Source organism: Diuraphis noxia, unplaced genomic scaffold (assembly GCF_037042655.1).
Source record: "Diuraphis noxia isolate RWA-SAM2 unplaced genomic scaffold, SU_Dnox_SAM2 contig0005, whole genome shotgun sequence".
Classification (NCBI taxonomy): domain Eukaryota; kingdom Metazoa; phylum Arthropoda; class Insecta; order Hemiptera; family Aphididae; genus Diuraphis; species Diuraphis noxia.
Genome location: NW_028301715.1, coordinates 23,576,272 through 23,604,269, shown reverse-complemented (window position 1 = coordinate 23,604,269; position 27,998 = coordinate 23,576,272). Strand labels below are relative to the sequence as shown.

General features: G+C 32.2%; 1 protein-coding gene across 1 annotated transcript in view; it reads left to right on the top strand.

The window, feature by feature from the left end:
* Nucleotides 1–11,380: 11,380 nt before the first annotated feature.
* Nucleotides 11,381–27,998, top strand: part of LOC107168167 (neuropeptide SIFamide receptor-like) — a 49,604-nt gene continuing 32,986 nt past the window's right edge. The window contains exons 1-2 of the mRNA XM_015517481.2: nt 11,381–11,670; nt 12,016–12,737. Of these exons, the coding sequence (XP_015372967.1) occupies nt 12,275–12,737 (463 nt within the window). The 5' untranslated portion in view covers nt 11,381–11,670; nt 12,016–12,274. The remainder of the gene's footprint in view (nt 11,671–12,015; nt 12,738–27,998) is intronic.

Below are 27,998 nucleotides of genomic sequence, written 5' to 3'. Positions count from 1 at the left end.
CTTGCTGTAATAATAGGCTAAAATAAAAAAGATTGCATTTCTGTCACTATTCGGACTTACACGTCTCTCGGGCTGTATGTAAACTGCGGCAAAATTTACCTTTTTCTAAAAGTCGATGTGTAAGCTGCGGCAAAAAAAAATTAAGATTATACAATCTGCGACAAAACCGATAAGATACATCATACAAACTGCGGCAATGTATTTTATATACTTTCTATATATACTACGTATACATATCGTTACGATAATCTATATACACGTTTATCGTTTAATTAGGTATAATACCTATTACGTGTTATGACAGCTATAAGGATCTCTTAGAGTATAAGGCTTAAATATAAAGAAAAACCAATTTTTAAATATTGAAAAGTATGTTATTGTTAAAAAATATTTTTTTAAATCGTATAATCAAAAATCAATTTTAAAATTAAAAAAATATTATTATTATTAAAAATTATTTAAAAAAATCGTATAATATTCGTATAATCAAAAAAAAAAAAAAATAATAATATAATATAATACGTATTACGTGTTGTGGCAGCTATTGGTATCTCTTATTAGAGTTTAAAAATACATTTGGATTTACTTTACCAATTTGTACTCAAGACGAAACATCACATAATTAATTTAACGATATACGTACATAGGTATGCACTATGTAATATGTATAGTATATATATAGAAAGTATATAAAATAAATTGCCGCAGTTTGTATGATGTATCTTATCGGTTTTGTCGCAGATTGTATAATCTTAATTTTTTTTTTGCCGCAGCTTACATATCGACTTTTAGAAAAAGGTAAATTTTGCCGCAGTTTACCATCTCCCGTCTCTCGGTCCTCAAGGGTATCCGTATAATAAATGTATTGTATTTTCGCGACGTCATACTCACATCGGAGTTATCATTATTATTATTAATATCATAAAAAACGTTGTTTATTATTATTTTAGCAAACACCACGACGGAGTCGGTGATGATGATGGAGCAGGGTGAGGGGGACGTGCGCAAAACGAGAAACAGACGGTGAAGATAAGCGTGAGAGGGACAGTGATATGGAAAGTGTGAGTGACAGAGTGAGTGAGTGAGTGAGGGGGGGGGGAGAGTGTAAGAGAGAGCTAGTGAGAAAGAGCGAGTGGGAGTGGGACAGCGAGTAAGCGGTAGAGAGATGAGCGTCGTTTGTGACGACTACGATGGAGTACGCGAGTTCCCGGGAATTTACGCGAATACTACCGGTTGGAAGTTCCGGAGGGGGTGATGGAGTCTACGCGACGGGAAAGGGGGATCGCTTGCGTGGGCGTAACTCGCCGCGGTGGTGTACGCGCGCGCGAATGTGCGTGTGTGTGTGCGCGCGTGCAGTCGACCGAGCGGATGTGTGCGTGTGTGCGCGCCGCCGCCGCCGCCGCCAGCGTACTAGGTCAGCAGGTGGCTGCGGAAGCGTAGGCGGTGTGCCGGCGGGCGGGTGGACTTTACCTGCGGGTGCAGTGGACTGCGGCGGCGGCCGCGCACCTGAAAACGTTCACCACGCACCGCTTCGCCGGTCGTCCGCGTAAATCGCGTATTCCGCCATCACCGCCGTCGCCCGTAGTACGCGTCGTAGTACGCCGTGCGTTGTATATGTGTGCAGTGTGTGTATACATAGTAAGCAAATCGATCGGCCGCCACCGCACCACTACAAACCCCCGTGGCCCACCCGCCAGACCGACACCGTCGACGCGGCCGCCACCGGATCGACGGAGCTCGGGACACTCGTGGCCGCCGCGCCGTAGGCCTGTTTTCGATCGTTTTACCTGGGCAGACTGGGTCACCCGGTCATCGCCAGCGGTGGCCGCGTCGGCATCGACGACGGCGATAATTGTTTCTCCTCTTCTCGTTCCCCCCGACGCACAACCGACCTCCACGCTCGTAACCACCTCCACCCACCGGTCGACCGTTACCGCCACGCGGTCTCTCATCGTTATAATATGTTTTTTTACTATTACCGTATCGTACGTGCGTGTAAAAATCCATATCGCGCGCATCCGCTGACGTGAAAAAAAAGAAGGCCGATCGGAAATATCGCGACCGAGGTTGTGTCTCATACGATTTTATTTTACATGTTTTTCAAAAACATAACAATAATAAGAATAAGAATAAACGACCGAATTTAAACCTATACCATGCCGTCGTTATATGTGTGTGTAAAATGTATACCTACTTGCTGTGCTCATTAGTATACAACTCTCTTTAATTATACATAGTTATTCACCAACTATGCTCTCTCCATATTTTTCCTCTTTAATAATGTAGTTATTCAAAATCTGATTTTTTTAAATATTTATATACTTATTTTTAGGGCCATATTTTCAAATTCTGTAGTAGGTGCCTATAAGGTAACAACCTAAGGAGTTGTCTTGTGCATATTAAAGTTTGTGTTCCTCAAACGAGAACTGCCACCTCCCCTTTAAATTGTAAATTGTTCAGAAGATACATTTTTTTTTGAAAATTTGTACGTATCAAAATCAAAATTCGTTCGAGATGTTTTGTAGTTATATTGACTTTGTGTTCTAAAGATAAAAGGTTCATGGTGATGGGTTCATGAGAAATGGAAGTTTTGGTGATTTGAATATTTTAGTCATTAATATATTAATCTATCGACATTTAATAATTTATAAAAAATGGCCAAACTATAATCAGTACTAATTAAAATATAACGTCTTTTTTACAAGTTTTGTATAGACCTATTTTTAAGGACTATTGTTCTCAGGTTAAATGATTAATTTGAAAATACCTATTTATTTTTTAAAATCTATTTGATAATATCACGGTCTTTGAGTAGGTGTAGGTAGGTATATAATTGAAAATTTCAAAAAATCAGAATTTGAATGAATTATCATTATTAAAGGGATGAGCATATTATGTTTTGTGTATCCTTACCTAACCTAACCTAACAACGAGTAGACAAGTATCTAATTATAACATTATATTGCAGTATTGTTATGATCAGTACAAAACATGGTGATTAAATTTTATGTTAAGTGGTAGACTTAGTAATTGGATACGATATTAAGAGGTGTACCCGTACAGTCGACAATTAAATAGGTAGGGTACTGCAATATCATTATAGGTGCCATGACAAGACGTGTTTGAATAAATCGGCAGTTTTTCGAAATACTATGCATATATGCATACATCTACGATAGTGACGCCGTGACAAGTGTGAAATGGATTTAACGGAGTCGTGAAACAGTGACATATTCGATATTTCACTCATCTGCCGCCGCTCCGGCACAACCGCTACGCGTAATTCGAGAAACCGCGTAAACTCCAACTAACTTGTTAAACAGCGAGTTCACAAGTATTTAACTATAGACGTCTACGCCATAATAACTAATTAACGTTTTAAATTATGTGTTTTATTTATAATGCCGCGTAATTTGGTAAGAAATCGACTGATAAAACACGTATGCAGTTAAATTGCAGTGTTGTTGCCTGCTGCGTACTAGGATACCTAACTTTTTAAACGAACTGAAGAGTCCATTTTTTTTCTTCAAATTGTTACTATTGTTATAATTTTAAATTAATATGCGTGTTTTCCATATCATAAAATTGATTACTACATTTATACTTACAACTTGGAAGAACATATTTTCCTGGATTAATATGACTTGTCTGCTGAGCAACCCTATTTTAATCAAGACATTTTTTAATATACTGAATCGATCAATTCTATACAGAAATAATTTATTGATTATTTTTAATCAAATATGCAAAATGGAAAATTGTATTTCTTTATCATTATTATGGTAAAAAAATCTACCTCCGTATCATAAAATTATTACAAGTCTCATTAAACCGACATAATACAAACAAAGTCAAAAATATTCTGATACAACAGTTCTTTTGGATTTAATTATTTTTAAACTCTGAGCAAACTACAAGTACGTATATTGATTTTACAATTAGCTGTGTATTGTTTATCTTATTTATTTGATTCGTTTGTGATCATATATTTTGATATAAATATAGGTAGAGATTATTACTCCAAAAGTTATATTTAACTTATCTGCCGAATGTGAAATTACTTTGTTTATATTTTGGTAGTTTCAAGTATTAGAACTTGAAAGTTTAATACAGAAATCCTATCATGTATTTTATTACCGATGATTTCAAAAATGTGTAGATGAAATATTATCTTACATAAACACGAATTTGAAAAAATAACATAAAACTATGTAATTCAGATACATACTTTAATATTTAAACTAAAGCTCATTCAGGTTTTTTTTCGAATATGATGGTTTATTATTGCTAATATTTATGATAATAACATATTATAGCAGTACCTCGAGCAGAAATATAATAGAAATTGAGACGCATTTTATTTATTTTTATCATGTCCACTTTTAAAATTATCTATAAGCATATTTTGCAAAATGCCATAATATCATCTACTCTAGAAATTTTCCATAAAAGTAAATACAACATAACATCAGTTGTGATTTATAATGTAATACCTAGGGTAATAAATGTATTATAGTGTAAATATAAATCCACTTTCATGGTAGCTCTGAAAACTTAAAGAATCTAAAAATCAAGTGGAAACTAAACGGACATTACTTGATGTTGAATAGGTCAATATTACAGACGGTCACTGCAGTTAATCGATATAATGTTTTAGTATTATTTAGAATTTAAATACAATAATAAATAAAATGTTTTGAAAAATAATTTTGAACGTAGGTATAACAATAACTGCAAAGACTTAGATATTATTTTATTTTAGCTCAAAACTTGGACGTTACTTATGATAATATTAGAAATATTCAGATATATTATTGCATATAATATACCAACAAATTGAATGAAAATAAATAATCATAATACCCTATCGATGAGAAATATTATTTATTAATGTAGATAGGTACATATATTATAATATTAATATTCTCATCAAAATGCAGAACGACGATCATGTTTTATATTTTTCGAATAACATACATATTAATAACATTATTCATATAAATTATTTGTATTAAAATGAAGTCTTTAAAACTGGATCTGAGACTAAAATTAAGCATAAAAACATAATTATACAATATAATATATCACTATAACTTAAAGTTGTAAAATTAATCATTCATTCAAGCGCTCAAATACAGGGATATAAAAAAAAAACTCTGTTTGTTTCAAGTTTGAAACAAGTCACATAGTCATGTTTGTCAAGACATAAAAGGAGGGAAAAAACTGAAACCTAGTCGTGTTTTGCTTTGTTACGTGATGCAATTCTTACGGCGTTCTAAATAGGCAATTCACTTGTTTCCGTTTCAGTGTCCAAAACTTTTGTTTACAATAAAACTTTTTTTCATACTTCTCTGATAGCACTAAAGATTTTAAACCCTTTTATTTTTAAAGAAAATAAATTGTATTTCAGTCCATAATCTAAGGGTTTATTGTTGTAAAACTGCCATGGAAACAACAATATGACAAATTTAAATTATAAAAAACGGCACATTACTAGGTCGAAAACATGACTTTTGACGAAGATTACTTGTACCTTAAATATGCAGACATAGAATAAATTACATATAATTATCCAAAATTATCACTATCTATCGTTATTGATTTATAAACGATTACTCTTGGTAATTATGTACATTATCCGAGAAAAAAAAATATTCGATGACAACTTTTGATATTTTTATGGGTTAATTAAATTTTATTTGAGAAATTTTCGGTGTGGACAAGAACATTAATACTATTCCCAGGAGCCGAGATTCTCAATATTTTAAGTTGATGACACTCGGTATTTTATTTTATATTGTCCATTTAGAAATTAAAATAAAGCTAAACTAACAATCTTAACGTTTATTTGAGAAGTATAAATAATTATTACTGATATTGATACGGAGCGTTGAATTCTAACGTTCCGCGTCGTGAAATAAATAACAAATTGCGAGTATTGGTAATCACATTAATCTATTGCTATATCGAATAATAATTTATACAATGTTGGGGCAAGTAAAGCGTCGATCTGCACCACCCAGACTTGATAAGTGAGGTGGTACAGTCGGTGGTGCTTGTGGCTAGTCGGGCACAGGCCGGACTCTATTTTCAATGTCGGGTATGTTAAGTTTTGACAAGACGGTGGGGAACCGCCTGAAAGTTGTTTTGTGTGTTGTGATCTTGTTGTTAATAATGCAAAACAAAAAATTATAAAATGTACAATGATATATAGTTTTTAATTCTGTTAAAATTGATCTCAAGGATTAAGGATATGTATGTTACGTATCCCAATATTCCATATTATGATAAATAATATATCATACAAAAAAGATAAACCGAGTTACGGATTTAATGAAATAGGGTGAAATAATGTGTGGTATATACGATAAAAAAAACGGTATTATGGCGTATAAAATTAATACTAATTGGCAATTGCTACTAGTTAAACGTATAACAAAAATTATATGAATAACATACAATTTAAGAAATAAACTTTTATTAATTGATCCCCAAAAAGAATATTTTAAAAATGTTATTACGTTTCATCATATTAATTTAATCCATATAAATATTTTTATAATAATAGTAAAAATTGTTTTAAAAATACATGTTTAAACCTTTATTTAAACAAAAGTGATTTAATTTTTAAATAATAATTAATTAGGTGAAGATAAAAACGTTGTACAGAAAACTATTATTAACTATTAAAAGCGTAACGTATCATTAACGCATATACTTTTGCATTTACTCAATAAGTGCTTTTTCGAAGTTTGGTACAGAATGTTTCATGTTTATTTACAAGAATATTTATTATACGGATTTGGTCACCTAGTCTTATATGGGTAACGTGATTAACGTTTTTTTAATATTATATTTGATCCACCATTCATAATAGCTACTTATTTTAAATATTTATAAGCGTCATAACGTATGTATTTATCGCACAAAGTATTACAAGAATTATTAATTACAGTAATAACCAATATGGATTATTATTATAAATACATTTTTTATATTGGAAACCTCCTAAATAAAATTTTAGCAAAATACTCTGCACCTATGAAGACACGCTAAGATGTATTAATTCTGCAATTAAAGAAAAATGGTCATTTAAATGGAGAAGAAAAGTAACTAAATTCAACGAAATAAAGCGTACAACAGAAGGTTGGAAAAACATCGCTAATCTTAATAGAAAAGACGAAGTAACATTAACAAGACTAAGACTAGGCCAAACTCGCTACACACACGGCTACCTAATGAACCGAGAAGAACAAACAGAATGCGCATCATGTGGAGTCCCCCTAACAATCAAACACATTTTTGTCGAATGCAGACAAACTGAAGCCGCCAAAAATAAGCATAACATCCCAGAACATCTATACGAATCACTAGGCCCAAACATAGAAACCATCACAAATACTCTAAGCTTCATCAAAGATATACAAATCGAAAATTTATCGTAAAAAAATTAATCATAATATCAATATGTAATGTACAAATAAAATCGTTGTAATAACTAATCTTATGTCATTGTTAATTGTCAAACGGAAGCCACTGGCCTTCTCTGCCGAGGCTTATTCTAATAAAAAAAAAATTAATAACATTTTAAAAGGATTTTATTCAATTAAAAGTTTTAATAATAGTATAATCCAAACAGAATTCGAAACTTATACATCTTTATTCTTTATTGACCATTTCGAATTAGAATAAAAAATGAATATTTTATTTGAAACAGCCCTGCAGACCTATATATTCTTCATAATATGCTTAATTTGTAAAGATTGCATTTGAATTCAATGTTTGACCATAGATTTTTATTTTGGTTCATGAACTACTAATGAGTCAGTTTTTGGTGTCTCATAATATCATTTTTAAACATTTATAATATGCAGTATATGCACTTAAATTATTCAAATATGCTAACACGGCGCCCTGAACAGGCAATTTAGCTACATCACTTGTGGGAGTTGATTGATTGCCCAAAAATATATTATTATTGAAACCGGTTTTCCCTTGAGGCATTATTAGTCCGAACGACTATCAAATGGACACCTGTTACACATTAACGATTGAACAATTTGACTCTGCTGATCTAGTCACATAAATAAGAAAACATATACTCCTGAGACGTTTTGTTCATCAAGACTCGCTTAATTTACGTCGTATTTCAACAATAATATTGTTCTACTTATTTATGCTTGTATAACTTAAATAAATCGTATAGTTACAATAATTTATGCCAATAAAAGAATCTAACCGAAACTTGGTCTTTATTATACACATATTGTATATGTATATATACAGGGTGTATCAGAAAGGTCCAAAAACAAAAATAATATGCTAAATAAACGTAAGAAAAAAATTGTATAGGATAAGTAAATAATTTAAGAAATATAATCATTAGCAAATTCTCATAAATCACATTTAAAAAAAAATTATTTCGTTCCAAATTAATTTAACTAAAAAATATTGAATTTTAAAAAAATTCTAAAAAATGAATTACTTGACTTAGATAAACCTTTTTACTGTCAAATTCGAAAAAAGTTTTATCAATTCTTAGGTTTTTATTTTCACTATTAAAAAATAAAAATTATACTTAAAATGTAGTGCCAGAGTGTCTATGAATTATATGGAAAAAATTTAAGTATTAAACACAACAAAAGTTATTCCATATATCAGAATGTAAAATCATCATGAGACACTCTATATAGTTTATGTAAAATTAATAACACCAGAATATGATAAAACGGTATGCTGTTATACATGCTCTCATAAATTACGATATAAATATATCTCCAAATCTGCGTAGGATATGTCTTTATGAAAAATAAATATCAACAGTTTTTGTTTTAATGGTCATCGCTCCAGTTTAATACAATTTTTTAAAATTTTGTTCAATATTTTTTTCGTAATATAAAATACATAATATTATGTAAAAGATAAAACGAAACACAATTACGTCTTTTTCTTATGAAAAAAAGCTATTAGCGCAACGTGTTGTGTATTTTATGTTTAGAATATATTTTATCATTTTAATAAAATATGTAGATATATTGTATATAACATGTTCTTAACTATCCAATGGCAATAACGATATTGAGTAAAATACTTATTCAGTCTATATTCTAATAGTATACATGTAACATAAAAATGAATTTATTGTTTTTTAAGTGATGAAATATGAAACACTAGATTGTCCTCGTACGCCTTTTTTTATAAAAAAGTTTTGAAAATTATTGAGCATAATATAATTTAGATATTATAATAACCCAATAACTGAAGAATTTACTATTTACTTGATGATATTCACTATTAATAAACAATTAAGTGAAAATACGATTGGTATTACGTTGTTCATAATTTAATCAACCATAACATCTCCGGTCTTAAGTCTCGCTTAAAATAGTGTTCTGTCGAACGAAAGTCGTACAAAGTCCTTTTAAAACAGCAAATTAGTAATTTCTTCCAAACCATCTAACGAAAAAAGTATTTTAGTATAAGCTTAAAACGGTACGTGGATGATCGCACTAGTATTCAATTTTAATATTCCAATATGGTATAGTATCCAAGGCCAAATTATTATTGCTATTACAATATTGTAAAACACCTTATGATTATATTTTATATCAGTAGTATGTATTTGTATGTTCACAGCCAGCTTTTACGCGGTTAAAAAAAAATTGTTCAAGCGGAAATGTTCGCCTCCGAGAATACCGATTTACCGCGTAACACAATACGGTGATTACACAACATTGTCCATCTATTTGCGCCTTACACAAAAATATTTACTGTATCAACTATTTTTTTATTAGATTTTCGATTTTTTTTTTTAATTTTTCAGTCAAATATCACTAATTTTTATAAAAATAATATTTCAAGTAAAGATCACAAATATTTGATAAACTTTTTTTATAAAAATTAAGAAAAACTGAAAATCTAAAAAAAAAATAGTTGATACGGTAAATATTTTTGTGCAAGCGACAAATAGACGGACAATTTTGTGTAATCACCGTTTTGTGTTACGCGACGAATCGGTGTTCTCGAAGCGGAACATTTCCCATTGAACAATTTTTTTTTACCGCGTAAAAGCTGGCTGTGAACATACTACTTATATCGATGTATGGTATATACTGTAGACAGTACAGGTTTGCTCGAAATTAAATCCTGTTCAAATACGGTATATTTGTGATAAAATACTATTTATACTATTATGCCTAATATCACTGTACATTTTATGTGTATTCAAATGCATAAAAACTCTACGTAAAAAACTAAAAACTACTGAGAACTATTCCCATACCATAATGGTACACGATAAGTTTGTTTATTGCGTGCAGCTGTCAGTGATGTATAATATATTAATATTATTCTTGGATGGAGTGCATTAAGGGGGGAGGGTTATTGCGGTCGTGTCTTGGAGGGCGAGCAAAGTGACGAGGAATGTAAATTGGTTTTACAATATATTTAATCGGGATTACTGGCGTTCTTCGACGTTTTTCTACGATCCTCAGGAAGTTTTCCTGCCAACCCTTCTGCGAGGTAGGTAATGACTGTACACGGTGGGGACATTACGATTTTTACGTAAACGTACCGCGTCTAGGTCAGTGATGTGAATTACCACTCCTCAAACGTTATGGTGACAAAAAACGGTTTGATGAAATATTTTTATTTTTTGATAACTCAATAAACATTTTCTGGGGATCATTTTATATATTTTCAATTTACAGTGTACCATTTTAAGGAAAACGATAGGCGAAAAATCCTTTTATTTGAAAATTGACGATGACATATTATTTTATAGATCATAAAAACTACCGTGACGTGGCTCGGGATTCGTCTTGATTTCTGATCTTTACGAAGGTGTGGGAACCTACGTGAAACGTTTCAATCGATCTTGTAGTTTGTCACCGATATAAAAATAAGGTTCAGAAGTTCAGAGACAATAACAATAACAATAACAATAAAAATAATTACGAATATAGCACACCCATACACTCATAATTACGGTTAATTCGATGGGAATATTCAACGAGCTTCGACCGGAAAGAATATTAAAAAGAAAAAAATTCGAATGAATATAAAAATGATTCCGAGCGAGAATATCGCACGCCGAACGGTTTATGGCCGCCTGCCCTAGCCACCTATGTACACAATACACATATACATATTATTATGAGTATAGATATATATTATTATTATTATGTGATGTAGCGAGTAAAAAAAATAAAAGGAACGGCAGCGAGGCGTCGTCCGCTCGCAATTTCGTGGGGGGGGGGGTAGTAGAGCAACGGCCTGTTAGGGGTTGGTCGAAGGGTACCGGGGGTCGACGGTGGCGGCGGCGGTGGAGGATATACGGCAGCGGAACCGCCCGGGAGTTCCGCAAAACCGAAAACGTACGCACGCCACACGGTCGCCGAGCGCCACGCTGTACGGACGTTTTGCCCGCCGAACCGGACGTTCACCCTTCACGTCGTATCAGCACCGCTGATATTAATCGTAACGATAGCATATATGTGTGCCCTGACACATTATAATATATATATATTTTTTTTAAATGTGTTACATTGCGCACGTTTCGAGCTGTTCACACGTACAGTGACGTAACGTTTGCGAATAATTATTGTGTATTTATTTCACAGTATTGTACCGAGACCCGGCAACAGGTACCTGTCCGAAAATATTTCAGTGGTAAGTAATTAAATTGTTACATAAATAGATTGCAAAAACGAAAACTCAAAAATAACGATATTGTACTCCTATCTAATACACCTAACTCAAACCTAACCGTCACATACATCCGGCGAGGATCGTACGACGACTTGACTGCCGTTGCAGGATTTATGAGATTGTGGGAACTCGCGAATGTCCGCAGTTCAAGTCTTGCGACCGCATATCGTTTTGGAGTATATTCAATGTGTCACGTTTGGTGCATTAATTTGATCTAATCTTTAAAATTCTCTCCCGCCCCCTTCCCTGCAAAAATATTTACTTTTTTTTGTGTATAACATAATATGGTATGATCTATACGTGTAGGTACACCACGTGCAGTGTTACTCCCGCACTGCAGACAATCTGGACTGACGACGATGACATCGTCGTTGGCTGCCGGGTAATCCTGCGGTATCGCTGGTATCCGGCGTCGAATCATTATATCAACCCTCGTCGATCGAGATAATAATAAAAATATACATACTGCCACTGTGCAGAGGAGGAAGAGGAGGAGGAGGACCGAGATCAGTGGGTCGAGATCATCAAAGAGTGTAAGACAAGTAGCAACAACAGCTGGTCGAAGATGGTCATCGAACCGGGCCTGATGGACATGCTGGGAAATTCACTGTTCGACATGCTTGCGCCAGTCACGTCCACCGATTCGTCGGCAGTGGCTTCCACCGTGTCAGCGCATGGTTCCGGCGACGGTTCCGGTGGCCACGGCGACAGATCCGGTGCGTCCGTCGACGACGACGAAGACGACGGCACTGGGATGGGCGGTGGTTCCGGGGCCGGCGGTTCCGGTGGCATCGGCCCAGGTGAGCTCTGGTACAGGCACAGCCCAGCCATGACGGCCGTCTACTGTTTCGCGTACACCATGGTATTCCTGGTCGGGCTGGTCGGAAACCTGCTGGTGGTGTCTGTGGTCTGCCGGTCGCCCAGGATGCGCAACGTCACCAACTATTTCATCGTCAACCTGGCCGTGGCCGACATACTGGTGCTCGTCTTCTGCCTACCCGCCACCCTCTTGTCCAACATCTATGTCCGTGAGTTCACTCTCTAATTCGCTAAATCCATTTCGACTTAGGCATTTTGTTTTTCGTATAAATTATGTTGTGATATTTTTATTATTACACACGCGTCCTGTATACCTACTATCGTATGTGGTATTCAGTGTTAGGAACAGATAACAAAAAAATCATCTGGATAAAGATAAAGATAACAACACTAAATTTTATCTAAGATACAGATAAAAGATAAACAAATTTAATTCATCTAACAAAAAGATAAAAGATAAAAATATTTTATCCAGATAAATAACAGATAATTATAGAAATTAAAATTAAAACAACTAATTTAAAAAAAAACATATATAATGTCATGTAAGTACATGCCTATATAATATGTTTATTTTCGACTTAACTTATTATATCATGATGTGTATCACCAAACATTAACTTCAACACATATAATTATATAAGGAACCAATAAGATCCAAGGGACTCTAGGGAGTAACAAAGTATAAATAAAAATTTGGGAAGTCACCCTGCTGAAGAAGTTGTCGAGTGGACCAAAAACAAAATTCACATAGTTAATAATATTGTTGGTACAAATCTATCTAATTTTCACTAAAAAATTTATCTTTTAAATTTATCTAGATAAGTCAAATATTTATCTAAAATAAATACTTAGATAACTTATATTTATTTATCTAGATAAGATAAAAGATAAAATAATTATTATCTGGATAATTTATCTAGATAAGTCCTAACACTGGTGGTATTATATGCGTGTGTACTTAGTACACTTGCGTACGATGTTGTTAAGACCCGAAAGGACGTGCTTGGAAATCACCAAACGGGGGGGGGGGGGGGGGGCGAGTATCTCATATTTTTCTCCAACGAAAACCTTTTATTCCCCTCCCCCGTTTGCTTACCTTTACGCGTCGTAAACGCTTGAGAGGTTTAGGGTTATGGGCCAACAATTTTTTTTTATTATTTATTTAAATTCCAGCGACCAATTTATACGATTCAACAACCCTACCTTTAAAATATAAATTCTAGTCTATAAAAATGACGAAAAAAAAAAGAAGAAAACATCAAGCAGGTACCAGTGATTGTGCACAATTTAGCGACGTTGTGTCAGTGCACCTACAATATAATTGTATATATTACAATACTTAATACAAAAAAAAGTGTTTCCGGAACGTAATACACAGGCGAAACTAGATTTATTCGATATGCTAATAAGTAACTCTTAAGTATAAGATGATGAGTTAAGAGAAAAGCATTATTAAAGATTAATAGATTATTAAATTAAAGTGTATCGATAATTATAGAAACGGTTGAGACAATTCCATTTTGCGGAATTTATAAGAGGTTGAGGCTCATGATGAGAAACATTTTACATAAATCGACAAAACAATATTGGCAAAGGTTCTAATAGATTTGTTATTCGAACAAGATTTATATCACATTTTAAATAAAATTTAATTCCCTGCAAAATCTAGAAAGCCGGAAAAAAAATTAAAGTTTGTCTACGAAAATCAGACTCTCTAAATTTTTTATACTCATCACTCATAATTTCCCAGTATACATCATATTAAGTAATAATAATAATAAAAAAAAATACTTAACTATTATAATAATTACAAAAAAATATTGTTTGCCGGGCTTGATCAAGCTAACTTAGTTACTGCTTTTATATTTGGGAGGGAGGAGGAATTTGGCCACGCAATGCCCCCTTAAGTGACACCATCACTACTCGACGAATATATTGCATGTTTAGAATATGTGAGTATACACAGAGCCCACAGAGGATTTTGTTCAATTGCTTTTAACATAATATAGATTCTGTATATAGTGGTAAAAAACGATGTATCTGGAATGATCGGAAAAGCGTTAATATGGCTTTAAATACCATCGCTTACCAATTAAAGTATAACGTGATTAATTAATATATGTGCATATTATATACATGTGGGACTTGGGTGTTTTAAGCACACGTAATTACGAGTAGAACGATCCCAATTAATTTTGTTAAGCTCCATCTTTGTGTACACGACGTTAATTTAAAATCTCAACTTCCATGTATATTTTATTAAAACGTAGGTACGTGAAAATAAATGACGACGTTAGCACTCGTCCGTCAGTGATTACTAATTACCAAGTAAATTTAATTTGTTTTTACAACATTATTATTTCAACTGCGACAAGTAATTTATTATACAGAACGACTGCTGACAACGGTGAAAACCGATCATTGATACCTCTCTATAATATGTGCCACCTTTGTTTCATTTATTTATCGATAAAAACAATTTTTATATAACCTGTGAAAACGATCGTGGACATGAAAACATTAATAACGCAGTTTGATAATCTTAAAACAACATTATTATCTAATATTTATTGTAAAAAAAAAAAAATAGATAAAAGCCTTATTCTTTCTTTTATTACTTTTTTTTTCAATTTCGTTTGTAAAATGTTTATGATGCATGCGGAGACGGGTTTGAAGTTCTCTCAGTTAAAATTATTCAATTAAATTCAAACGATACGAATTCACAATAATAATAATATGATATTAAGTGTACCTATATCGCATAAAAATAATTTTATCTCTCTTGTTCTCGTCAGCCGTCGGCGTCCTTCGGCAAAATCATTTAATTGTTATCGTCCCATAATGACATTTAAATACAATTAAGACGGGCACAGTTTGGTTAATGTTAATTAGTTAAACACAGTAGCTTAAAGCATTGCGTACGTATTTTAGAGCCACCTCAAGGACTTCGTGTTCGGCAGCAGTGGCGTCATTTGGGCCACGCGAAGTTTACATTTAGCCGTTTAAAATTCGAACTATATATAGTAATGTTTAAAGACCGCTATCTTTTACTGTTATATTATAATATTATATTGTACATACATCGGCGTGCGATCCAATATAATTGTAGGCCCATTAAAGCCTGCACTGATGGTGAAATGTCCTAAACTGCTACCTGCCATCACGTAAATCGGGTTTCCGATAATTTCTTTTTGCCATAACCTATATAAGACGTTTATGATTATTATTTTTATTTTTTTTTTTTTTGACGCAATCAAATCCAATTTCTAGACGTGATTTATTTGCGAATAACTACTATTTCTTAATGTTTCTACACACGTTACGATTTAACCCATATTCAATCATGTTATCGTTTTTAATGATCTTGTAGTCAGCCTGCTGTATAGCAAGTGTCTATACCAAATGTCCATTGATCATAACCACTGTCAATCTACTAATGTATTGCCCAACCTAACCTGTTATTACTATTATTAATATTATCATACATATTTTATGCATAACCTATCCGTTCGATCGCTGTACACCTACGTTGTACGTATCGTATCTACATGGCTAGCCGTTACAGTTTATGGATGTAATTATTATGAAATTGTAATCTAACAAAATATATTCGACTACAAGTGTGAAACACTCGTTAATGTAGACATAAATGACGCAAAATCATAAAATATTCAAAGTAGGTAGTCCAAATTGCACCTGAGTCACAAATTGCAATGTAGTATTAAATAGGAAAATGTCTAATTAAATTATTTTATTTGATGGCTTTTTTTTTAACATTTTCAATGAAGATATGATGTACAGTATTACTAATTATTACCTCTAAAGTTAGTTAAATGTTTCATTTTCGAGGTCATATATAACATTATCATGCTATTCTGTAAACTTCAATGCAATTTGAAGTTCATATTAATATTTCAAATTTAACTATAAATAATATCTCAATGTTTTCTGCTGATCATAATTTTTATACGAATTAATTGCATTTGTTCTATTATAATAATTAATGAGGTACCTAATTGTAATAATTTATCTACAGTCATTATCTGGAAACGTTGAGTTTTTTTCTGAATTTACATAACTGCAGGATTCTGTATTTTTATAATATACAATACACATTATGAACATTTTTTATTTATTATAAATCTATTACATACCTTAAAATATCATTTGGGTCAGTCTCGTATTCAATCTGACCACAATAATAATAAAATAATAATAATAAGTATCTATTAGTTTATTTTTCAATACCATTATTTTAAAAGTCCAATGTTTTGTTATAATGGTACGCCTCGGATACTTAATAATACCCATCATGATTTCGTTAAACATAGTATATTATATACTATAATTGGTCGAATAATAAATTAACCTCGATAGATCGACGGACTTGAGGTAAAGAATTCGTTTTTTTTATCGACCGAATCATCGTCAATAATATCGTCGCCGAAATTGATATATTTCGCTAAACGCTACACGTATCTATATATTGAGTGCCGAGGAACCATTTTACAGCAGCAATAACAATATTATATTTATGTGGACTCATTGTTTTTACTGTCCACATAAACGATACGAGTATTTCGTTTACAACGCTGGTTTTTACGGCCATAATGTGCAGCTATTATTGCAGTAGACGATTTGATCATTTTTTTTCTCGGAATCCGATCATCTTTATAATATACTATTAAATATTAATTTATTCCTATTATATTCTTGCATTAGATATTTGGTTTTGCTACCAATATGACGCTATAGGCACTGCACCGGCGAACAATTACAGGGACGTTTAATTTTTTTAGACCCTCCCCCCCTTCCCATTCACGTTAAATGAAGTATATCATGGTATTTGTTTAAGCCAATATACACCGCTTTATAACGATAACTGCCCGTCTTGTGCTACACCATAAAATCTATGCGGAGATGTTACTCGATTTTATGGTTCACGCTAAGCCTTTACACAACTGTGCCAACCGATTATTACCTACACCGCCAATTTACGCCATTTACGTCGTTCAATTTTGTACAGTACAGTGACAGTAGCGTGCTATTATAATAATATGCAATTCAAATCGTGAGGAGATTCAGGTATGTGCCAATTTTCAGGAAATCAGAATCAGAGTTTTTTTTTTTCATTTCCCAGCCGCACAACACCGCAGAGAAAATCTCGTAAAACTCCCTGGCCCGTGCAGTGTGCACCGTATTTACAACTCTCACGGATGCGGATTCAAGTGACGTTCAACTATTGTGCGCCCGCCTGTCTTCCGAACAAAAAATAATATGTCATATTATTTACAAAACCATGACCTGAATAGCCGGCCATTTCAAAATGTAGTCCGATCGAAATGCAATAACAAGAACCAACGTTCCCTACCATCGCACTGCGGCAACCGAGTTATGAAGGAGACACTGTTATTATTTAACTTTTTGAATCGTAGGAATATTTAATACGGAATAAGTTTTTCATTGTGTCCCGCGGTTGAAATAAAATAATGTATTCGCTTTGTGACGATATTTTTAAATTATTTACATTGTTTTACATTTGTTAGCCGATCATATAACCACCATAGGATAATGAAATACCTTATTAAAAAGAAAAAAAAATACAAATAATAATCCTCTTTCATGAGCAGCCATCAGCCATCTTAAAATAATCTCCTTTAATTATGTCAACTGTGAATAATTGTGAATTGTGATCTTATATGAAAATACTTTGTAGAATATCTTTCAATAATATCGATCTATTAATTATTAGCGAGTATTATTATAAAACATGAATTTTTAATTTCAACAAGATAAGTTAGGTAACCTCTCGAGTATAGGTATTTTATTCCATGGTTTTCGTGTACAATCTTATTTACTTTAGCGGTAATGGTCTGCTGCTAATACGAGTAGATACCTAATCGCTGGTCTTGAACCGCATGTTGTGTCCATAATATTATTAGTTAATCAATAATAATTAATGTGTATAAATAATGAATATTAGTGAGTTCAGCTGGTTCATTGGTCATTTGACGAAATACTTTAAATCGTCGTTTTACAATAAGTTAGGTATGAAATACATAATAATAATACATGCATTACTGACTCAGGATCATCGTGATATCTTTGACATTTTTTTTATTATGACCGAATTAATATCAGTTCGATGAAAAAAGAAAAAAGAAAATACGCATAGTCAAAAATTTTAAAATGTATGGTCTTGTAAATTATTCAACAGTACATTCTGAAAGCACTGGATATACGGAAAATATAATTGAATTGCTGAGCGTCCTTGTCATAGAGTTCAATGTATCATTGAGAAGTTTTGATCAGATAATAACAATTATTATTATTGTCTGTGCAATTTCACAATGTGGTCTATATAGTTTTATTGTTAAAATACGACCATTATAGATTTATTGTTTCGCACGGTGCTTGTATAATAATTACGGGGAACTTAAAGCGTTCCAAAACCCTTGCAGAATACTGTTATGATGCATTTCATAAAATAGATGATATTTGGAAAGTAATTGAACATAGCCATAAAAAAACAAAACAATGTAATGAACACGATACAAGAATATTCAAATTATTATTTTTTTTTTTTTTTATTTGAATGAAATGTGGCTTCAAAAACTTAGATTATTAACCTGACATTAAATTTTACATGGTGTTTTTCTTAAGATTAGGTATTACATAATATATATACAAGTTTTAAGGCTACATTTTTTTAATGATGTTATGTTAAAAATGCTATTAATTTTGGAGTTTGAATTTCGCCCAGCGCTTCTGCTACGCATGTTGAGATCGGTGCGAGTTGTAGAATATTGTGAGCACTCTTCCACTATGTGTTTGATAGTTAATGAAGTATGGAAAGATTCGTATATTGGTTGGAGATCTTTACTAGTTAAATATGAGTGGATAAGGAAAGGGTGTCCTATTCTGGTGCGGGTGATTGCGATTTCTTGATGTCGGTTAAAATTAAAAGGTGTATACCATTTTTTGATTGATTTAAATTATTGTATCACACAATTTATTTTATGACTTAACCACTTATTTAATAAATAATAAATTAATTATAAACTTAAAGAAAGGAAAGCATTTTTTAATTTTTAATTATATTTGTTTTGGTAAGTGCGCGCCTAGTTTTACCATAGTTATTTCTTAAAGACTACATTGCAGTAGTTTTCAAAGAGAAACTCACGAGAAAAAATATATTTCAAACTTTAGCATTCATTATTGTGATTTGATTTTTTTTTTTACAATATAAATGTTATGAGGTATTGATTTTTTCTCATCCGAGTACAGTATTTTAAATATTTGTTGTACAACGTTTATAAGATTTGCAATTTAAATTCCGAAGACCTGAAAACTTAACTTACTTAATACGAGAATATTAATATCATTATATAATTAAAAAACCAGCCCCAATTATTTTAAAATTAATTAATTTCAGGAATTATGACGATATTGTTAGTAAATTGTTTTTTTATGATAAACGTGTAATTTTACTAAGTCGTAACTTTTAAAAGACTTGAAAACATAATACTTTATTTGTATTACCATATTTTGACTGTACATAAAATATCTCGAAAATATTAACTATAACAGATTGTTTTACTGATCTTTCGATACATTTTAAAGTATGTACCAAAGTTAATATTTTGTTTAAAAATGCTTAAACTTAATATTAATTATTTAACTTCTGTTTTTGTTCTAGATATTGCACTTGTATTTTATATAAAACTGAAATCTGATATACAATATAAGATTAAGCTATTGAATACCAATATATTTCAAATCAACTTTATTATTAGATATTATATAAATAATATAAGATAAAAAAAAGTTTATGACATAAGATTCTTTATAATACATATTTTACTTGAGAGTTTTAAACGCGTGCAATAACTTTTTGAGTGTAAAACTAGTATTATAACTACATTGCAGTTGTCATAAATCACATTTTACAATCTTAATGCAGTTTTTACTGGTGTATGTAGCGTAGTATCTCTACTGTTGGCCCTAACACAAATTATCGTAGTATTTCATTTCTGTTTCAGCTGCTGAATATAATGTTTGTGTAAAAGAGCCTAGATTCATAAAAATGTCTCGATTATACAACATATACTATATTAATATTATTTGCAACGGTACCGTATTAAATTACAAATAATACAATAGTTGAAAATAATAATATTTAACAACTTAATGTTGTATAATAATATATAGCCAGAGTAAACGCCGCGGTAGATCATCCCCATGTGGCAAAAGTTTCATCATTTAAAAATTATTAAAATCGTAAATTATTTTAACAGATATTTATAAAAATTCACGAGGTAGGCTGCAGTTGGAATCGTCGAAAGTTTTTCATTGGTATATGCAAAATCGTATAGATTAACCATAACGAACAGAGACGCAATGCTCTTAATTAATTTTCACTCAAGCGCAACGGTCAAATGTTCGATACACATATTGTATGCATAATTATTGTGTTTTGGTATTTTTCCGTCACAGATGCGACAAGCTTTATAATAATAAAATATAATACCATGGTATAATATTCATAGAAAATTTCACAAATTTTTCGGCTCTTTATCATATTATTAGGATATAGGTAATGAATAATGATAATATACGCGGTTACTGCGCGGTTTTTACTAAGGCCTTTTACAGACTTTCTGCGCGACCAGCCGTTTTACCGCGGTTACCCGAAAACTGAACACTGCAGAAAGTCACGTGTCTACCACAGACAAACGTAGTCCGTTTCACACTTCGGTGGCGCGTTAGCTGAGTGTGACACTCGTCTTTCGGTGGTGCCAGCACCCCGAGGCGATCGCCCGACGGCGGTCGATCGGAACAGCACGAACTTCCGACCGGTATAAATAATAATAATAATTGCTCTGCGAACAGCTGTACGTCGTCGTATGTATGATATAATATTTTCATATAGGTTCGCGTGTTGTGCGGCGATATAATATTATTATAACGCGATTATAATATTATGGGTAGTATAATGTGCAGTGTTATGGTTTTGCTATGGATGTGCAAAACGGTATGCTATGGCAGGGTGAAATCGCTTAGGGTGGGTCGGGGGTTGGAGTTTTCACTTTAGTATTGTTAAGTGCCGAGACCGTGTATTCCGCGGGGCAACCAAAGGAACAAAGCAACGCATTTATTCGACATCGGATGTATATAGAGGGATTATGCGAGTAAATTGCGAGCACACAGAGCTAGAAATACATAAAGGTAATATAATTATAACGTTAAGCGGGTATAGCAGCTGGTTACAACTATAAATCATAATTTTTCAAAAGAAAACAACAACGCAGAACTTTGGGTGGTTTGGCATCTATAAACGAGAACATAATATTATACGAAACTGTTACACGTCATGGCGGAGTGCAAGGTTTTGCGCGAAAAAAAATATAAAACACGTATTAATATTTTAAACAATAATTATTATTAATTCTGTTAAACTTTGACGCATAGTTTGTTTTTTCATTTTTAATGCAAACTGTTTAATTTTAATTCGTGCACTCAAATTAATTTTGAAATAATTGTGAGTTGATGTGGTCATGTTTAGAATGGTACATAATAACTCTATTACACTGTGACAGTTTTATAAAATCACATAAACAAAAAACCCATTAATAAAAATAATAACGACGTCATGGAATTTATTCTAAGCGTGTAATAAGCTGTCAATATAATATAATATAATTTCATTAAAAATGAAAGAAACAAAACGTACCATAATATAGAATATAAACCCCATCACGCTTTATATGAATATTCAACAGAGTTCAACACGTTAAACTAAATAGAAACAGATTTGACGTCTACATAATACGGCAACGAGCTGTGTGTGTTCGTGTTTGGGGATGAGAATAAGGGATGATTTATTGCGGTGGGTCTTCGCATAACTGTTACGTTGCCAAATTTCCATGTGTGAGGTATACCCCAACAAATGACGGATAATGTGTATTAAACTACTCTATTGTTGATCTACGACACGATTTATCATTTCATTTTGTTTTTTTTTCTTTTTTCTTTGAAAATGCATTATTCACGATTTTGAAGAACTGCGCAGCAGTGTTCACGGTAGTATTCCACAATAGCTTAATTACTTAACGTGAAACTGATGTTTATTGTATGCCACGTAAGTTTTCATTCAACATATTATTATCATTGTGCACGATCATTATTATTTATACTTCAATTGTTTTCGGCCCTTGAGTTAGTCATACGAGAATCATTTGTCGTTATGGAAACCGATGCCGAATGTTGGTAAAAGATAGTATTGCGAATATAAAAGTGTGGGTCGTCAAAGGTGGTATGCTCAAATAATTAGAAAGCCACGATGAGTTATTGCATTCAAAAACGATTCTGTAACGGTATTTGGTTCGAACACAAATCGTTATGATTTTCTAAAACGAATAATATTTATTCATCTTTCTTTGGTGTTATTTGGCAATTTTCACGGTGTTAACCGAATTACTATAGGTACTGGAAAATCAGAAAAATTACCTCTCTAAAGTATCAACCATCATCTGTGCTCAAGTTCCCAGTCTAGGGAAAACTTTATAAGATTTTTTACTGTTCCCAAAAGTGTACCAGGAAAAACATCGTAAAAACCGACACGTCAGTTGTCCAATACATCATTTCAAAACCAATAGCACCCTGACAACACTGAGTACCTAAAAAAACAAAAAAATACCTGTCATAAATGAAACTGTAACGCTATTTGTATTATTCGCAAAGGTATCGAAAATTTATTGACTGTCTATGGAGTAATAATATAATACACACTCCTTAAGCGTTAACCAGTCATCACAAAAAACAGCTACCGTGATTTACTAAGCTGAATACCCCCACTTCTAAGTTATCAGAATAGTCGAGAGAAAGTTTTTGATTGATGAAGCTGACACTGTGATGGATCTTTTTGATATTGTTTTATAAAAACTGTAGTCTTATGGATATCCGATACATACTAGTATGCTGAGAAATTATATTTTCATTGTGAACTTAACATAATGTTTTGATAATTTTCTAGACAATTTCCGAAATAATATCGTCGAATTATAAATACCTATATGTAGGTGCTTCAAAGAAAGTATTTAAAAAAATGTAATTGTCATATTATCTTCGTTTTTCTTTAACAAGCATTGTATTTTTCTTGTATAGTGACAGATTGTTCAGAAATAGGTTGTATTGAGTTAATTTTAATTTGAAATTGAATACAAAGAGTTATTATATTCTCAACGTTTGTGAATAATACAATGTACCAGACAAAAAAAATATATTCCACAGCTACATCAAATAAATGTTATAATATAAAAAGATTTTTTTACTAAAAAACAGTTTAAAATTCCACTCTGGCTATATTATGTAAAACACTCTAAAAAATATAATTCTCGGTTTACTGGAATGGCAAACCATAGTTTTAGCAATGTAGGTGTATTGTTTTACTCATTCGCTTATTTATTTGGTTTAGTTGATGTTAATAATAATTATTGCACATATTTATTATTTATATGTATTAAGTTTACATATAATATCTATATATATTATATATATATATAAAAACATTATTTGGTCAAATGGTTCATAACAATTTTCAAATGTCCAGGTTGTACGCGGATATAAAAGGGTTGAGAACTTCTGCGGTATATGGTATACCTACGTAGGATTTTTTGTAAGTAGGTGCGAAACAAAATTCGCCGTCTGCAGTTTATATAGAAATATTATTATATATGTGTATAACAGCACCTAATAATAAATACAATTACGAAATATCTGAACAAAACATAATTGATACAATAGTAATAAATGTGTTATTATATCACTCGTCATAATGATTTGCGTATCGCAAACACATAACACACACGTCGAACACACGATTTATTGTATTGTGCACATTGACTGATTATAGTAATAGTAATAATATGTTTTATGTAATATTGTGGAAACTCATCCGATATAATATACGTCTTGGCTCCGAGATGTTGGCGAATCGGCCGCAAAAGTATGCTTCTACGCCAAAACTGTGTACGGCGTACCAAAAAGATCGTCAAATGCATCGTAAATGCTTTTAAACTTGTCCTCGGTGGGCGTTATAGCTAGCTACAAAATATATCTAATTGAATATAACAAATAACTCTTTGCGTTCGATATTGTGACGTTTTAATTCGGCGAGTCTCGAGGAGTGTATAGATTTATCGCCCGCGCTGCTATATATAGTGTTCGAGATTAACCTTGTGTTGATATACACCGTTTTCCTTTTTGTTGCAGGAAAAAGCGTACACAAACACACACGCAATAGTATTCTCTCGTTTTCCAACTTGTTCGTCACGAACGCATGTAGAACGTATATTATATAGATTTTAGACGAACATATTATATTGGTTATATTATAAATTCGTGCAGAGACTTGAGTACGGTATGTACTCAGTTGCTTGATATGTGGCGGTGGGAAGATGTGGGGGACACGAAGTCCACTTTTTTTTTACGAACTATCTGTTTTTAAAACTGAATGCAACATTTACTGTTGAATTAGTAAATCGTCAGTTTTTTTGATGCTAAATATAATATCCCCAATATTTTTACTTTGTATTCACAAAAAAAAAATTTATTAAAATTCTTAATACCACTTTTTAAATTTATTAATATAATTGTTTTAATACATTAAGCATATTAACAATGCTTTTACAATATTATAAAGTTAATTAATTAAGGTTTTCTAATAACCGTAAAATACTGTAGTGATAAGAATTTTTGAACTATAGTTCATATCATCATTTTTATGAACCTTGTTTAATGGGTAGTTTATTAATTATTGACCAATTTTATGTTTTTCAAAATATAAGTAATCGATTAGTGTTTAAAAATATATAAATTTGTAGAACAAATATTCGGTATAAGGGTGAAGTTCCTGTGATAATATGACGGTGAACTTAGTGTGGAACGCTCTTCCGTCCAACATCCGCTGAGACTATTTTTTCCCAAATCAAAACACTGGATATACTTAACCATAATATTATTCACTTTTTACGTTCGTCGTCTATATGTCAAGTCTTGATTCATCGTTATACTGCATTTTTAAATATTTAAATTCATAATTTTTGTTTTCATAGTCTATTATTTACAGCGGTGGTGTTGAAACATGAAACAGTTTTAGTACCTATGTTTTGTTTGATTTCGTTTTCATCGCATTTGGAATAATTATTTTATTTGTTAGTCGTTATAGTCAATACTCAATGCCTACTATAAAATAGAGATTACCAATCATTATCGTTATTGCATTTAACAAACTTCAACGTCACATATTTTTAGGCACCTACATACAATTAATGTGTTATTATTGTGATATTCATGAGTGTATTGTACCATGTTTAAAGTTTTGGTCTTGTATGTATACTATACATGCAAATCTAATCTGTTGTCAGTTATCGGTGAATATTAATACAACATCATATTTATTTTTGGTATAGGTTACCTATTTATTTTTTTATCGTTTGTTACGCCCCTGTAAGTATAGGTTCTTCTGACTGCGTATTGTTGCGAAGGACCATTGTAATACTTCTGTACATTTGCGTAATATCGGTATGATTTCAGCTATATTATTATAGTACATCATAATATATACACGCCACACGATTATGAATTTCTATGGCTATAACTATGAGGTATTGAGGTCAAATAATATTCTACTTACGCCGATCATAGAATTCGTCTGTACAGAGTGGTCCAACTTGATATTATATCAAATCTTTATATACATGAAAAAAACCTGTTTATTGAATGAGGAAGAAGCGGCACGATCAGGGTCATATTTCGCACGGACAAAATAGACATTTGTTTTGGGCCCACGTGGGTAAGGAGCCCACCGGTGACTAATACTGACTTTGTAATATATTACATATGGCCCAATTTTTTATTTTGTCCTGGGCCATATATTTGGTAAATCAGGCTCTGGACAGGAGCACTATTCTGGTCATTTAAAATTTGAATGCTCATAACTTATAAACAAGAAATCATTCGTTGAGTGGTAGTAGTTAAAAAAAAAAAGTCAGGCGGAGGGGAATAATAAAATTCAATTCCATGGCACAAAATAATAATAATGTGCAAAATAAAATATTTTCATCCACTTGGCGAAGCTTACTCACGTTTTATTTGTGTTATATTTCAAAACTTTTATGATATTTGTTGTTAATAATTGCCATAATTTATTATTTTTTAATATTTAAAATGAATATTTATTTCATAGCTAAGTCCCAAGGGGGATGACAATCGCAACAATAGCCCCTCTTCGACAACATCACTGTATAATTTTGGTATTTCCCATTTTACATTTTTAGAAAAACATTAGGTACGCTCTGGATTATTAAATGTAAGTATTATAGGTTTCTATAATAATAATAAAAAGAGGTTTAAAACCATAAATCAACTAAATGTAGGACTTATTTTATTTAAAAGCTATGTTAAGTTATAAATTCTTAAAATTTTTTTTTGAAAATCACAAAGGTGTACATGAGAAATTCAGCGTGGCCGATTTAATGGATCGTGCTGTAAAGTACAAGTAATAATATAATATGTACAATGTGTACCGCGTGTGTGCTGTATACATTATGCAGCTCAATTACCCATCTATCATGTGTACTGTGTAGGTATTGTACCTATGTATAATAAACATTAAAAATGTAGTGATAGTTGTGAGTTTCTACGAATTGGTACACTGTTATACGGGTCAGAGATTATGACCCTAACTAAGCGCAAAGATCGTATATGTATTATTATAACCTACACGTATCCCATCGATCATTATTCAATATTACGATTTTGCACTGGCATTTCGCGGTACCCAATTATAAAACATATATACATGTGTATGTGTGTTACGTAATTCTATTCGTCCTCCGTGTTCGATTTGGACAGTATTCGAATTCTATTATCTCTGCATGCTGCAGTATAGTATTATGAAAAATTGCGTATAAAAAACCTGTTGTGCATTGTGTTTTTTTAGACGCGCCGCGTGCTGTTTTCGGACGACGGCTACGCAAAATACGCAAAAATCTTACGATTCCGCAAGTCGTAATGTGAGGGATACACGATCATTATAACGAGTATATAGAACAACAGCCAACAGAGTTGTTCATAATTCGATTGTGTAACGCGTAAAACGATACGTACAACACAGTGAACGTCTTCAGACGTCCTCACGGTTAGCCCGGACGTCCGTAAGTGCACTGTTATACATATATATCATCATGTTAGACGGTCGAGGGACGGTCAAGATTACAATATTATTATTACCACGTGTGTCTCAAAAGACGCACCGAATGGGTTCATTCGAATTTGGAGAGAAAAAAAAACAAATCTCTCGAATTCGATTGCGTATAAATGGTGGCCTTAACTGTCGACGATCGTTGCAGACGTACAAATATATTTTATTTCTTTTCAACGCCTTTTTTACGTACGGATATCTT